This window comes from Macaca fascicularis, chromosome 1 (genome assembly GCF_037993035.2).
Source record: "Macaca fascicularis isolate 582-1 chromosome 1, T2T-MFA8v1.1".
NCBI classification, from domain to species: domain Eukaryota; kingdom Metazoa; phylum Chordata; class Mammalia; order Primates; family Cercopithecidae; genus Macaca; species Macaca fascicularis.
Window position 1 is genome coordinate 195789104 of NC_088375.1, and position 16640 is coordinate 195805743.

Below are 16640 nucleotides of genomic sequence, written 5' to 3' on the forward strand. Positions count from 1 at the left end.
TCATTTGTAATGTGTATTATATACTGTAAATCCCTAGAGGACAGAGGGTTTATGAACTCTCAGTGTTATATACTATATACTACATTCAAAGAGGCTCTTAACAGAGACATTTTTGCTGATGGTGATAACAATAGTACAGGAAGTCTGTATACACAAAGAGGCATGCCCTAAAGTCAACCATTCATGGCAATAGATGAAGCCACAAGCAAGGGACACCCAAGTAAACACACACACACACACACACACACACACACCCCTCTTGCAGGTTGAGAGACAAATTGTACTGGACAAGCCAAACCAGGGAGTGAAAACAAGATCAAAGATTCTCCAAATTAGTGGAGACATACCTTCCACTCCCCAGTGTGATTCATGGCAAGTTTATCTGATAAGAGTCCAACTTCACAAAATAAGGAGCACAAAACAAGTCACACTGTGGGGAACATGGCAATAAACAACTAAAGATGTGGAATGTGCCAATGGGAAATAACTACATCAATTCTGAGCTGGCCCTAACACATTAGGAAATATCCTCTACAGTGGAAAAAAAACCAAGCAAGTAGAGGACAAAGGGTAACTAATACTCTTTTTAGATATAAAGGTCAGATAAACTCTGAAGGACACTATCACATCTGAAAGGTGGTGGTTATATTGAACCTGTTAAGGTAATGCAGGTAGGGCTCTGAGTCATGAGAACAAATCTATCTCCTTCATTGCCTGCCTGCCAAAACAAACAAGAAGGAGGCTGCATTTTCCACAGTAGTCCCTCTGTCCAGTCTTGTAAAAACCCAGGTCTTCACAAGCCTAGTGCAAATAGAACTGGGTATACTAACTATGTAACCTTCATGGAAAGCAAAGCTCAAAAATGTTTCTAAGCTCAGCTACCTTGGGGAGAGTAGTAAAGCTAACCTGTTAAGATTAATGAAGAAGCTAAGCCTGGAGTTCACTCTCAAACCAATGAATCCTCCACTATCCATGTCAGATAATGAGATGGGGATTAAAGACCACAAGTGAGGAAAGCCTCTCTCTATGTCAAAAGTCAAGATGTCCTGTCCAAAAGTCAAATTATCTCAACAAAAATATAAGAATTAATTTCTGCGTAGCACTTTGCTAAATGACAAGCAGGAATGCAAGTTCCATATATGCTCCTTCCCAGAGGAGTAGACAATGTTACTGGGGGGCCAAAATACAAGCCAGCCAGAGAACAATACATACAAATAATCGATAATGAAACTGATGCTACATTTTTAGACAAACTACAAGGTCCCCCGGGCCTTTTTTTTTTTTTTGAGAGAGTCTCACTCTGTTGCCCAGGCTGGAGTGCAGTGGCATGATCTTGGCTCACTTGCAAGCTCCACCTCCCAGGTTCACGCCATTCTCCTGCCTCAGCCTCCCAGGTAGCTGGGTCTACAGGCACCTGCCACCACGCCCGGCTAATTTTTTGTATTTTTAGTAGAGATGGGGTTTCACTGTGTTAGCCAGGATGGTCTCGATCTCCTGACCTCGTGATCCGCCAGTCTCAGCCTCCCAAAGTGCTGGGATTACAGGCGTGAGCCACTGTGCCCGGCCCAAGGACCCCTTATTCTTCTGTCAAAACTATGCTGGGAAATTCTGATCCTGGATCAATCTACCTGTCTGCCTTGGAATCTATTACAATCAGGTTGGTGAGTGCTTCTAGGGCTAGAGGGAAAAAAAAAAAACACACACACACACACATACACACACACACACTCACACACACCCTTCTCTCCTTCCTCCTGACTCTTAGCAAATAACTTCACCTCCTACTTCATAGAGAGAATATGAGCATCAGGAGAAATCCCCTCAAGTTCCTACACCTCTAACCAACCAACTTAATCACCTGCATTCTTACTTTTTACCCTCTGACCTTTCTGAAAGACACACTTTTGACTCTAGATCCCATGCTCCATCAATTTTTATCTCCCTTTTTTGAATTTTATTATATCTTCCTTCTCTACTGGCTCTTTCAAAACAGCACTTAAAATAAACATGCTCAAGTCTCTCCTACGTTACAATATATAAACAAAACTCTCCCCACCCTTCACCTGTCTTCCTTCTCTTCCTTCAAAGTCCAAGTTCCAAAGGTCACTGACTCCTCTTCTGCACTTTCCATTCACTTCCCACAACTCCGCTGAAAACGTTCCAGTAACAGTAACCTTTATATCAACATCTATAGTCTTTGTCTTATTTGACCTCTGCATAATCTACACTGTATGTCACACACTCCTTGAAACTCACTTCTCTCCTGTTCCTCTTACCTTTCTGACCACTCTCTTTCTGTGGACAATTTCCTTCAGGAGATCCTCTTACTCTGCTTCTGACACCATTCCCCTGTTGGAGTTCCCCAGAGTTTTTGTCTCGATATACATACACTCCTAAAGCCAGCTCCTTCTCCCCTCCTATGGCTGTGGTTTGATAAGCTAATGACTCTCTCACCCTCTCACCTATCACTCTCCTAAGTTCCATGTTCATTACAACCAACTACCTCCTGGACATCTCTACCTAGCATCCCTCAGAAGCCTCGACCGCAATGTAACCTAAATTAAACTCAGTATCTTCTCCTGGATCAACACTGCCACTACTTCATTGAAAATAACCTTCCTCCTCTTATATTCTCTATTTTAGTTCACGACACGACCCACCCACGCAAATACCCAAGCCAGAAACCTGCAAGTCATCCTAGGTTCTTCCCTCTCCCCCTCATACACTACATTCAATTAGTCATCAAAACACATGGATGCTACCCCTTCACATTTCTTGATTTGCCTGCTTTGTTACATTACTACTTTCACAACCTTAGTTTCACTCCCTGCCTAAATTCCTGTGACAGCCTCCTAACTTGTCCGCCACTAGTCTTTCCTCCCCGCCCCTACCTTCCTTGGCACTGCTGCCAGAGGAAGAGTACTCCTAAATGTAAATCTAAGCACAGTCTTCCTTGCCTACTTTTTTTTTGAGACGGAGTCTCGCTCTGTTGCCCTGGCTGGAGTGCAGTGGCACATCTCAGCTCATTGCAAGCTCCACCTCCCGGGTTCACGCCATTCTCCTGCCTCAGCCTCCCGAGTAGCTGGGACTACAGGCGCCTGCCACCACGCCCGGCTAATTTTTTTTTTGTATTTTTAGTAGAGATGGGGTTTCACCATGTTAGCCAGGATGGTCTTGATCTCCTGACCTCGTGATCCACCCGCCTCGTCCTCCTAAAGTGCTGGGATTACAGGCGTGAGCCACCAGGCCCGGCCCCTTGCCTACTTTTATTTAATGGCTCCCAAAAGCCTTTAGGATAAAGTCCAAGCTCTATACAATATGACATACAAAGCCAGTCAACATTTTTGTCCTGCCCACTCTCCCTACCTCATCTTCTCTCTCCTTCCCTCACATCCTACGCTCCAACCTTACCAATGCCCAATATTACCCCTCTCAAACTTGCTCATCCCCTTACTTCTGTTCATGCTGCCCAGAATGCTCTTTCCCCAAACGTTTTGCTCGGGGTCCCACATCCTTTAGGTAACAATTCAGGTTTCACTTACTCTTGGATGCCTTCCTGGACACTTTCCCACTCTGGCTATACTGGGTACTCCTCTTCACTACCACAGCACCAGTATTTCTCTAAATGATAGCACTCCCTACAATAGACAGTAACTGTCAGTTTGCCAATATGTTTCCTCCATTAAACAGTAAGATCATAGAGATACAAGGACAATATCTTTGTCGTCTCAGCATGTCGCCTACTCTCTGGTTCATAGTAGACATTCAATAAATATTTATTAACTAAATGAATAAATGGGCCAGGCACGGTGGCTCACGCCTGTAATCCCAGCACGTTGGGAGGCCAAGGCAGATGGATCATGAGGTCAGGAGATCAAGACCATCCTGGCGAACACGGTGAAACCCTGTCTCTACTAAAAACACACAAAAAAATTAGTCGGGCATGGTGGCGGGTGCCTGTAGTCCCAGCTACTCAGGAGGCTGAGGCAGGAAAATGGCATGAACCCGGGGGGCGGAGCTTGCAGTGAGTGGAGATCGCGCCATTGCACTCCAGCCTGGGTGACAGAGCAAGACTCCATCTCAAAAAAAAAAAAAAAATTAAATGAACAAATGGATCCTCCAAACAAGCCTGCTGACACCCTGGGAGATTAGCAAATCAAGATATAACTGGCCTCCACACGGTGGCTCACACCTGTAATCCCAGTACTTTGGAAGGCCGAGGCAAGCAGATTGTGTGAGCTCAGGAGTTCAAGGCCAGCCTAGGCAACATGGCAAAACCCCATCTCCACAAAAACTAGCCAGGTGTGGTGGTATGTGCCTATAGTCCCAGCTACTTGGGGGGTCAGGTTGGGAGAATCACTTGAGCCTGGGAGATTGAGGCTGCAGTGAGCTATGATCATGCCACTGCACTCCAGCTTGGGTGACAAAGTGAGACCCTGTCTCAAAAAAAAGATAGATAGACAGACAGACAGACAGACAGACAGATAGATAGATAGATATCTCTGAAGATTGCAGAGGGGATTTTTTTTCAATACAGGGATCTCACTATGTTGCCCTGGTTGGCCTCAAACTTCTAGGCTCAAGCAATCCTCCTGTCTCAGTCTCCCGAGTAGCTGAGATTACAGGCCTGAGCTACTGTACTCAGCTCTCAGAGGGGATTTAAGGGTATTTCTTATGCAATTCTTGCCAGGTATTTATTCCTGGAAACATACAATGAAAGCTGTCCAGAGAATGGGTAGAATAGGTGGACTGGGGGATTCAGCATTGCTAATTTAAATGAGAAGTAAAGGCTAAGAAATACAACCTTGAGTTACAGTTCAAATGCACAGCCCTATCTAAGAAGTTCAGAAGGAGTAAAAGTTTTTTTTTTTTTTTTTTTTTTTTTTTTTGAGACAGAGTCTCGCTCTGTTGCCCTGGCTGGAGTGCAGTGGCCCAATCTCAGCTCACTGCAAGCTCCACCTCCTGGGTTCCAGCAATTCTCCTGCCTCAGCCTCCCAAGTAGCTGGGACTACAGGCACGCACCACCACACCCGGCTAATTTTTGGCCCAATAGGGTTTCACCATATTGGTCAGGCTGGTCTCAAACTCCTGACCTTGTGATCCACCCGCCTCGACCTCCCAAAGTGCTAGGATTACAGGCATGAGTGTGCCAGGCCACAGTAAAATCTTTAAAAGATTTTTATTAAAGAAGTAAGATGTAATCCCAGCATTTTGGGAGGCCGACGCGGGCGGATCACTTGAGGCCAGGAGTTCGAGACCAGTGAACACGGCGAAACCCTGTCTCTACTAAAAATACAAAAATTAGTCAGGCATGGTGGTGCAAGCCCGTGGTCCCAGCTACTCGGATGGCTGAGGCACAAGAATTACTTGAACCTGGGAGACAGAGGAGGCTGCATTAAGCCAAGATCGCACCACTGCACTCCAGCCCAGACAGCAGAGCAAGACTTTGTCACAAAAAAAAGAAGAGAACTTTGTTCTAGAAAAGTCCTGGGATGAGGGGTAATTATTTTTCAAGGCAAATCTTCTAGAAAAGAATTAGCAATGTTAGTATCTAAACTTAATTCCCTGTACCTGCCCAAAATGTTCTCAAATATGACCCTCTCTTCTTTAACAGTCATCCCTAGAGCTGGGCGTAGTCCCAGTTTCTAAGAAGGTTGAAGCAGGAGGATCGCTTGAGTCCAGGAGTTTGAGGCTACAGTGAGCTATCATCACCCCACTATACTCCAGCCTGGGCAACAGAGCAAGACCCTATCTCAAAAAAATTTAAAAATCCCAAAAAAGTAATCCCTTAATCTAACCTCATGACTCAATTACAATGCGGCTTCCCAGAGAATAGATTTCCACTGTCATCCATAATTTACATAACCTCTTCAGTAATCCTGCCTGTCACATAAAATTCAAATTCTTCCTACTAGCATTCCGGATCTTCCTCTCCCTACCCCTAATCTCAATATCATTCTTTCAGTGTTTCTAAGTGTCTCACCCATCTCCCTAATACCACTTTCCCCATCATAGTATCTGCTTATAGGTACTAGTAGAATATAGTGCACACAGTGAGCTTATTCATGGTTGTTGACTGACTAAAAAGCACAGAAAAAAAAAATCACTTCTTATATGTCTTAATCCAACATGTTCCTGCAGGTTGAAAACTATAAACTCCAAAAGACACTTCAAGCAAGCCCTTTCTTTTCATCAACACAAAGGAATTGTGTTTATTGTTCTGAATAAAAATCACTACAGAAATTTGCCATGGTAAGAGGGGATCCAATGATACATCTGGCAATGCTCTTGCCTAAAAGAAAGATGCTGACTGACCAATTATTTAATGAGTCTTAGGTGACTACTCATCATCCCTGATAATTGGAACATTCCTGATGGTTGACACATGGTCATACAGAAGAAAGCAATTTTGAACAGAGAAAAATAAAAGCTTGTGCCCAATGAAAGCAGACTTACACTATAACACAATTTTAGGTAGCCACAGCAAGTGGAGGATATAAGATCCCAGGCAAGCAAAAAAGATCCCATCCTTGGCCAGGAACGGTGGCTCACGCTTATAATCCCAGCAGTTTGGGAGGCCAAGGTGGGTGGATCACCTGAGGTCAGGAGTTCGAGACCAGCCTGGCCAACTTGGCGAAACTCCACCTCTACCAAAAATACAAAAATTAGCCGGGCATGGTGGTACATGCCTGTAGTCCCAGCTACTTGGGAGGCTAAAGCAGAAGAATGGCTTGAACCCAGGAGGCAGAGGCTGTAGTGAGCTCAGATTGCGCCACTGTACTCCAGCCTTGGTGACACAGTAAGACTCCATCTAGAAAAAAAAAAAGTCCCATCCTTGCGCATTCCATTCTCTCCCAAGCATCTACCTGTTTGTCAGCTTGCCTCTCCATCCCCTGCCCCCACACATCCCCCACCCAAAAACCACAGAAAGCATATTATCTAAAGCTCTGTATACTTTCCTGTATTGTTTACAATTTTCCACATTAATATATGTTCATAATATGAAGAGAAATTATTTAAAAATATAAATCAAAGTCCATGTCTCTAAAAATAACATATGCACTGATATGCTCGCCCCTTCTCTCAAGAGAAATCCCCTACCAATTAACCCACATACATAAGAAGTATAAAAAGTCCCTACACTAAAAGAGCATAAAACTTCATTACGGAAACACAACAGTCCCAGCTATTTGGGAGACTGAGACAAGAGGATCACGAGTCCAGGAGTTCGAGCCTACAGTGAGCTATGATCACGCCACTGCACTCCAGCCTGGATGACAGAGGAAAGATTAATTTTAGAGTAATCAGAGAAAGCCGCATGAAGAACGCAGGTTTCATGCTTGGCTTTAATAAAAAAGAGATAAGCTGGGCACAGTGGCTCACACTTGTAATCCCAGCACTTTGGGAGGGTGAGGCAGGAGGATCACTTGAACCCAGGAACTGGAGACCATCCTGGGCAATACAGGGAGATCTCAACTCTGAAAGAAAAAAAAAAAAAAAAAAATATATATATATATATATATATATATATACACACATACACACACACACACACACACATACACACACACACACACATATTTAAAATTGGCCAGGCATGGTGGCACACACCTGTCGTCCCAGCTACTCAAGAGGCTGAGGTGAGAGGATCACTTGAGCCCAAGAAGTCGAGGCTATAGTGAGCCATAATCACACCATTGCACTCCAGCCTGGGCAACAGAGCAACCCTGTCTCAAAAAAAAAAAAAAAAAAAGATAAATAAGAAATAAGGGCCGGGCGCGGTGGCTCAAGTCTGTAATCCCAGCACTTTGGGAGGCCGAGACGGGCGGATCACAAGGTCAGGAGATCGAGACCATCCTGGCTAACCCGGTGAAACCCGTCTCTACTAAAAAATACAAAAAACTAGCCGGGCGAGGTGGCGGGCGCCTGTAGTCCCAGCTACTCGGGAGGCTGAGGCAGGAGAATGGCGTGAACCCGGGAGGCGGAGCTTGCAGTGAGCTGAAATCCGGTCACTGCACTCCAGCCTGGGTGACAGAGCAAGACTCCATCTCAAAAAAAAAAAAAAAAAAAAAGAAATAAGGTTTGAATGCTGGGTGCGGTGGCTCACACCCGTAATCCTAGCACTTTGGGAGGCCAAGGCAGGCGGATCACAAGGTCAGGAATTCGAGACCAGTTTAACCAACGTGGCAAACCCCATCCCTATTAAAAAATACAAAAATTAGCCAAGCGTGGTGGCATGCACCTGTAATCCCAGCTACTCAGGAGGCTGAGGCAGGAGAATCACTTGAACCCAGGAGGTGGAGGTTGCAGTGAGCTGAGATCATGCCACTGCACTCTAGCCTGGGCAACACAGCTAGACTCTGTCTCAAGAAAACAAAACAAAACAAAAAAAAGATTTAATAATCAGGAAGGGAGAGGGCATTCCTGGAAAAGAGAATGTAAACAAAGGCACAGGACCCAAGGGGAAGGGTTGCTAAGCTCAGCCCAAATGGAGAAGAGAACTGTGTTAGGCGGTAACTGTTGGTATAGTTGGGTGTGCAGAGTAAGTCAAATTATGAAAAGCCCTGAAAGAGACAAAGAATAAGAGATTCATTCTAATTTACTTCAGGAACTGAGAAGCTCTGGAAGAAAAAAATATTTCATTAGAAATAACAAACTAGTTACTTTCAGAAGATACACACCTGAAATCCCAGTGTTTTGGGAGGCCAGGGCAAGAGGATGGCTTGAAGCCAGGAATTCGAGACTAGCCTAGAAAACATTGCTAGACCCCATCTCTATGAAATAAAATATAATAATTAGCTGGGCATGGTGGCATGCACCTTTAATCCTAGCTACTCGGGAAGCTGAGATAGGAGGATCACTTGAGCCCAGGAGTTCGAGGTTAGAGTGAGCTACAATGGTACCACTGCACTCCGGCATGGGTGACCCTGTCTCCAAAAAATTGGAATAAACATTCTTAGATACCACAAGCCATTTACCAGGCCAGAAAATTAGTAAATGCCACCAGTAGAAGCCAGACAAGAGAGGCTTCAATTCCAATCAAAACCATGAGAGTAAAAGCAGGAGCTCTCGCATTCCATACAACCTAGTCACAACATGGCTCAATATATAATTATCAGAAGCTGAAAGGGCCAACCTTACTTAGAAAAAGGAGTAGAAAGACTGGGTGTTTTCAAGAACATTGAGAAAACACAACAGACTCCTTACAATCTATAATTGTTTATTTGTGACTTTTGATCTTGGGATATTTCTGTTCTCAGATGTGCACTCTGAAGTATTCTTTCCATCGTAGATCTCTTAAACCTGGAATTGGCACTGAAAAATACCAGGATAATAGGCTTAAGCTGGTGCATTTCCCTGGTTTGTATTATGTCACTTGCCAACAAGCTCAAGACAAGGCAGTAGCTCCCATAAGCACTGTTAGCACATGGACACATTTTATTATTTCAACAGCATGAACGTGGCCAAAACTTGTGATTTCCCAGCAGACGGACTTGACTCACTTTCTGAATTAACAGTGTTCATGTCCAGAAGTAGCAATTACTCTTTTGTTCTGGCTAAAAACTATCCACTCCAACTCTAGGACTTTGTTCTAAAAAGGAACTTAAAAACTGAGTGTAGGCCAGGCACAGTGGCTCAAGCCTGTAATCTCAGCACTTTGGGAGGCCAAGGCGGGATGATCACTTGAGGCCAGGGGTTTGAGATCAGCCTGGGCAACGTAGTGAGACCTTGTCTCTTCAAAATATTTAAAAATCGGTACTTGGGAGGCTTGAGGTGGGAAGATCACTTGAGCTTGGGAGGTGGAGGCTGCAGTGAGCCCTGATCTCACCACACTGCACTCTAGCCTGGGCAACAAAGCAAGATTCTGTCTCAAAAAAAAAAAAAAAAAAAAAAATCCATTAAAAAGGATAAATAAGCTGAATCTACATATAACCAAGAGGTCGCTTCAGAGCATTACTTAGGTAAACAATCCCAAATCCTCAGCCCATAATTTCCAATCACTGTGTTAACAAAATTTCATCATTTTGTACCACATTATTTTTGTATGAAAATTTCGATGTGACTTATATATCATAAAACTTCTCCCATAATAAGGGAAAAAGAAATTCTCCACAGTTCAGAGATCTGGAAATGTGTGTCACTTAAAGCGTGTGACTATACTTCAGAAACTAAAACTAACAACAATAATGATACTAACAAAGCATTTTCACAATCATCTCACTTAACCCAAGTCATCTGCTGTGATTTTAAAACTTTCTTCTGTGATACAATGTGAAACCTTCACCCAGAAATCTGGAGCCTGGCTCTCAGACAGTAATTTTAAGTCTGTATGCCTAAATTTACTCATCTGTGTAATACTATCCTTCAGGATATAACATATAAAGCTTAAATAAGATATAAATTCAACGTTTTTCTAAACATTAAAGGACCCTTCTGGTAGGAGATAGAAAAAAAAAAGAAAAGGAGAGAAAAGAGTTAAAAAATAAAATAGGCCAGGCGCGGAGGCTCACGCCTGTAATCCCAGCACTTTGGGAGGCCGAGGCAGGTGGATCACAAGCTCAGGAGTTCAAGACCAGCCTGGCCAACATGGTGAAACCCCGTCTCTACTAAAAAAAAAAAATACAGAAAAAATTAGCCAGGCATGGTGGCGTGCACCTCTAATAGCACCAGCTATTCAGGAGGCTGAGACAGGAGAATTGCTTGAACCTGGGAGGCAGAGGTTGCAGCGAGCCGAGATCATGCCACTGCACCCCAGCCTAGGCAACAGAGCAATATTCCATTTCAAAATAAAATAAAGTAAAATAAAATGAAACATTAAAGGACTAATATACACCCAGAGCTCATTTATAGTCTCATGAATCCCAAGAAGTTAGTATTATCATCCCTATTTTAACAAATGAGAAACCCAAAAGATCAGAGAAACTTTTCCAAGGTCACACAGTAGAAGTTAACTGGCATAAACTAGGACTGGAGCCCAAAACTGAAGAAATCCAAAGCACAGTCTTTCTACAATATCAATTTTGTATGTTAAGTAATATGCAGACTCTTCACTCGTAGCCCTCTGTGCAGTAAGTTTTGTAAGTTATTTTCTGCACTAGGATAAATGAAAATTGGTCCTAACTAGCTTCACATAACCCACAACACCTAGTGAGAAATCTGAATTTTATAAGTACCAGATAGATGTTACCAATGTCGAAATGTGAATGTTCTTTTTTATTCCTAGCCCAGCCCAGCAAGTAAAGACTATTTAGCCCTTAAAGCTTTGTGAAAACCAAAGTCTAATTCCGTCTGAACCAACCACCATCAACCAAGTATGCTGGTTATTAACCACCTCTTTAAAACCTAAAACTATGCTCATATGTAACCTGCTTCTTCAGTAGAGTTGGTCCCTATCCTAGGAGAAGAATAAAATCCTGGTTCTCCTACCTCCTCAACTATTCCCTCTTAATTTCCTCTGGTGTTCGTAAGGACCTCAAGCCACAGAGAAGAAAATTTTGTGACCGGCCGGTACCATCTGGATGAAATATTCCTTGAACTGATTCACTTCTCTTTTGTTTCCTTATTTACAAAGCAACCATCTGATTAGTAACTCAACTTCATAAGCACTTTGGTACTAGAAGAGGGTGCCACGGAGACCAATATAAATATTCTAACCACTGGACAGGTGTTCTCTTATTATGAATTAATAAAATTGGCATCCTAAGTGTTGGTTTTTTTATTTTTTGAGACTGAGTTTCGCTCTTGTCATCTAGGCTGGAGTGCAATGGCGCCATCTTGGCTCACTGCAACCTCTGCCTCCTAGGTTCAAGTGGTTCTCCTACCTCAGCCTCCCGAGTAGCTGGGATTACAAGCACACGCCACCACACCCGGCCAATTTTTGTATTTTTAGTAGAGACAGGGTTTCACCATGTTGGCCAGGCTGGTCTGGAACTCCTGACCTCAGGTGATCTGCCTACCTCAGCCTCCCAAAGTGTTGGGATTACAGGCGAGAGCCACCGTGCCCAGCCTTTGTTCCTTTTCCAAAACCTTCAATGTCTCCCTCACTGCCCATGGATTAAAGTCAAAAAAGAATCTTTACAAGCTAGACCTTGGATTATTTACAGTATCATGTGCTCCCACCAAAACTCTAGCCCTTTAGTGGCACCCAACTACTCTCACTCCTTAAGTCCTTCCATTCACTATCACACCTGCATACCTTTGCATGTGCTATTTACTTCCTCTGCCTTCTCCCCAGCCCACCCTCTCTTCTATCGAGCTAAATCCTATTCATCCTTAAAAGCCTCGCTGGCTGGGCATGGTGGCTCAGGTCTGCAATCCCAACACTTTGGGAGGCTGAGGCAGGTGGATCACCTGACGTCAGGAGTTCGAGACTAGCCTGGCCAACATGGTGAAACCTTGTCTCTACTAAAAATAAGCCGGGTGTGGTGGCGGGCGCCTGTAATCCCAGCTACTATGGAGGCTGACGCAGGAGAATCACTTTAACCCGGGAGGTGGAGGCTGCAGTGAGCCGAGATCTCACCACTGCCCTCCAGCCTGGGCGGCAGAGTGAGATTCCATCTCAAAACAAAATCAAAAACAAAAAAACAAAAAACAAAAACCCTCTCATGTCACCTCCTTTGTCAAATCTCCCAGGTAAACCCAAATAGGGTTTCAGCCTTCCTCTTGCTTCCATAGTATCTCTGTTCTAGCACTTATCACAGTATCATAACTACTTGTTTGCGAGTACCTTTCCCTTACCAGATGTGAATAACCAAGGGCAAAAACCAGATCTCATTCAGAATTCTGGCATCTAACATTGTGTCACCTCCAAGACAGATTTTAATGGCTGTCAGCGAATTGGGGAAATGAAGGATATACCCTGGTTCTCTTGGTTGCTGCCCACTCTGAAATGTTAGAATCCAGCGTTATTATCTAATGCCTCCTGTTTACTGGCCAGCTATCTGAAAGAACCTTTGGGACATTTAGGAAATAAGGGAGAGCATTTATTTCCATGCTGAATCATCTAATCCTGCCAAGACCATGCTCACTGCCACCACACAGAAAAAAAAAATAGTTGCCAAGCACAGTTCTGGAAAACCCATACTTGACTACCATTCCTAATACAGCTGCACTACATACACACAGCTCTGCTTCCCTCACACTCCAAATACATTACTGCCCTTCTCACCTTGGCCCTTGGGGCAGTTTAGGCAGCTGAAAATTTTAGCTCTCCTTCTGCATATAAAAATCCTGCTTCAGTCTGTAGAATGAATTAACAGCAGCAGAGAGAGATCCAAGTAATGTGGGGACCAGCCAATAAGGGTCTAGAACACCCCATCATCATCAGTATTTCCCTCTCTCTTTCCAAAACCAATACTTGGCATGATCTTCACAAACTCCTTCCCCTGGTCACTCTATAGATTCCAGTTCACTCCTCTGCTTAGACAAACTGTTCTCCTATTAAGGTAGTACGGGGATTTCTAAGTCTGAAAAATGCAGGAATTCCATAAGCAAAGTAACAAAGGCCCGGATGCTAAGCCACTCTGACTTCCCAGTGAGAATGGTGCAGTGAGGGGAAGAGAGATCATTCTGCACGGATCACAAGAGCAGACTGCACGACCACCTTATACAACTCGAGTTACTTTACTTTAGGCAACCATTTTTAACTCATTCCTCCCCTCAAGAAAGAGACCTGTATCTGGGAAGGATTAAGTTCCTACACACCTGATCAAGGTCCTTCAGAGGAAAGCCAAACTGAGTGAGACAGCTAAAAAAAAACTGAACAAAAGAGGTCTCTCCTGGAACAAGGCCTACTGCCTCCTTCTTTCCCAGCCTCATTTGCTAGGAGTCCAACTTCCTTTCCGCTGGGGGTCACCAGCACTACCATCCAGTGAGGTGCTGAGATTTCTTCACCTATTTTGGGCCTTAATTCTGCTCGTTTGAAGCTGTCACAGCCCGAGACGGTCCTAATGTATCTCCTCTCTCTGAAGAGAGCAGTGTTACTCAAAAGCCTGCAAAGGAAACTTAATGGAACCATTCACTGAGCAGCATTTTTTCAATGAAGTTCAGCAGCACAATCTAACCTCTTTGTGCTCTGAAATGAACCACATTTCTTAAAAGAAAGACCACAGGGGGTTGACAGAAAACTTGCTGCAGGCAGGAAAAGCTGGACAGTTTACAGGAGCTGATGCAGAGGGAACAAGTAGAAACCCTAGTAGGTCCTTTTTCGCATTTCATCTCTATTTTTTTTCCTGCTGCATTCCCAAGCAGAGTTCCAATGCCACAAGAAAAAAAAAAAAAAGGGAGGGGGGGCGCCTTACAGCTTCTTCATTAGTTTCCCTTCACTGGGTAGGTGCTGTAAACAAGTATGCTGGGCTCAGTCATAGGGGCTGAAGTTTTCTCTCCTTCAGATAAAAAGAAACTAAGGGCCTAGTCACAAGGGCCCGAGCTAAATAAAATGGGGAAAAGTGCTGCCTGTGTCGTTTCTGGGAAAATCTCCCCGTCTGTGGATAGGATAACTGCCACCCAAAGCAAAATCCCAGAACTGGATGTTAAAGATCAAGGCAAGGGCCTCCCAAGGCCACGCATCCCTGGCTGCCACTCAGGGGCACCTACAGCAGTTAGGGAAATGCAGTTCACAGGCCCTCTGCCTGTCAAAACTTTCTCCCCACACACCCAAGGCGCAGATTAGGCATTAACTTGCACAAGTGTCTCGCAAGAGAGCCTTCAGGGCTGAAATCCGAGCTCCAAGGCAAATCTTTATGTTGGAGGAAAAAAACAAATAGACCCCTGCCTCCAGCAGGCCCAGACCCCCGGGGAGATGGGGGTCGGGGAAAGCCTCGCCACCAAATCCTGCACACTCACCCACACCGCTGCCCACCCCACCCCGAAGACACCAAGGTGCTTCCCAACCTCAGCTTCCACGCGACTCATCCGAGACTCAGGGAGACAAAAGGGGGCGAAGGAGAGACTCTCCGCGGGCACACAGAGGTCCGAGCGCCTCTGGGAGGAAGCTCGCACCCAGAGCAGATCGGGTGGTTTCTCCCGCGCCCAACTCCTCCTCCTCCTCCTCCCCAGCAACTCCCCACGGCGGCCGGTCTCCGGGCCAGCGCCTTGTCTCGCCTCCTTCCAGCTGGGGCCGGATAATAGGGCAAATCATGTAACTGGCGCTCTGAGCGCGCCGACTGCCCCGGGAGCGGGTTCCGAAGGCTCATCTCAACTCTGTAAATAAACTGGCCCCGAGAAGCAGCAGCTCAGGGCCAAGCCCCGCGCGGTGGGTGCGACCCCGCCCGGCCGCCCCACCTGCAGCGGCCGAGCCGACCGGTACCGAAGGCCACGCCGCGCCGGCCCGCGGGCCTCAGCGCCGGCCAGTCCCCGGCCCTACCTTTGTAGCGCTCCAGCACATCCTCGTACGCCTGCACGAACTCCTTCTCCTGGCTGCGGTTGGCCGGCTGCTGACCCGGCACGTAGCCGGCCATGGCCGCCCGCACCGCGTTCTCCCCGAGCCCCGGGGGCTGCCGGTTCCAGGCCCGCGCGCTGAGGCGGCGGCGGCGGCGGCGGCCCCAGCCTCTGCCCTTTGTGCGTATCAGAGGCGGCGACGGCGCCCTTGCTCTCCGCTGTCCGCCCGCCTCGCCCGGCCCGGCAGTCGCGCTTCGCTCCTCAGTCCGCTCGCACCCGGCCCGCTCGCGCTCCGCCGGTCCCGGCTAGCGTTTCCGCCTCCCCACCCCTCGGCTCCGCTCCTCCCTCAGCCCGCCCCGGCGCGGCGGCGGCGGCGGCGGCGGGCGGCGGCAGCGGCTCCTCCTGTCAGGAGCGCCAGGCCCGGCCCGTTCCCCGCCCCCTCTCCCCGCCGCCTCCGGGGCCCGGCGAGTCCTCGGCCCCAGGCTGCGGCCGGCTGGGCCCGGGCTGCCCACACGGGTCCCTCAGGGGCTGCCGACCCCCGCCCGGCCCGGACTGGGGCCCGAGCCGAGGGGCGCGAGAGGCCGGCCCACGCGGGAGTCCGGCTGGGTAAGAGGCCCGCGCGTCAGAATGAAAGGCTAGGCCGGCCGAACGGCAGGGAGACCCGGGCCGGCTCCACAGAGCGGGCGGGAGCCCCAGTCAACGCTGACTTACGCCGCCGGGAGCGGGACAAAGGAGGGAGCCCCCTGGCTGGATAGAAACCCAGCGGGGCCTGTGCGGCTGCTGGAGAAGGACCTGGAGAAGCTGAAGGGAAAGTAGAGGGCAAAAGACCACAATGCCTCAGATCCCAGGGCTAGACGCGGTCAGAACCAGGACAAGGGCAAGATCCAGACAGGGCTGCAGTGTGGGCCCGGAGGACACTGAGCCCACAAAGAATCCCGGGAACAAAGGGTTTTCCAGAAACAGAAGAAGCTGAACGAGAAGTGACGGGGCAGATCCAGCACCATGAAGTAAACCAGGCCAAGGAGCCAGAACCTGAGAAATGACAACCCAGGGAGGCACGAAAACAGGATTCTGACTGCACCATGGGGTGAATAAGAGGAGAGACTGGGAGACATAAATCTGTGGGGGATAGACCCTCCAGGATTATTAAACTGTGACAGCCATCTGAACAGAGAGACAGAGATCAAAAGGGAGAAATGTGGGAACCTGAGACGGAACCAGGACTGTTAGGGAACAAAGAAAGGGCTCTGGAGCATAGCTGG

General features: G+C 46.8%; 1 protein-coding gene across 4 annotated transcripts in view; it reads right to left on the bottom strand.

The window, feature by feature from the left end:
- LOC101867430 (microtubule actin crosslinking factor 1) overlaps positions 1–15694 on the bottom strand; it is a 386272-nt gene extending 370578 nt beyond the window's left edge. For 2 of the 4 annotated variants that reach the window (XM_074011478.1, XM_065533991.1), the window contains exon 1: positions 15365–15694. In XM_074011478.1, the coding sequence (XP_073867579.1) occupies positions 15365–15458 (94 nt within the window). In that variant the 5' untranslated portion in view covers positions 15459–15694. Of the gene's footprint in view, positions 1–14892; positions 14985–15364 lie in introns of those variants that run through there. The other 2 variants (XM_074011506.1, XM_065534015.1) reach the window with 1 other exon arrangement.
- Positions 15695–16640: the final 946 nt, after the last annotated feature.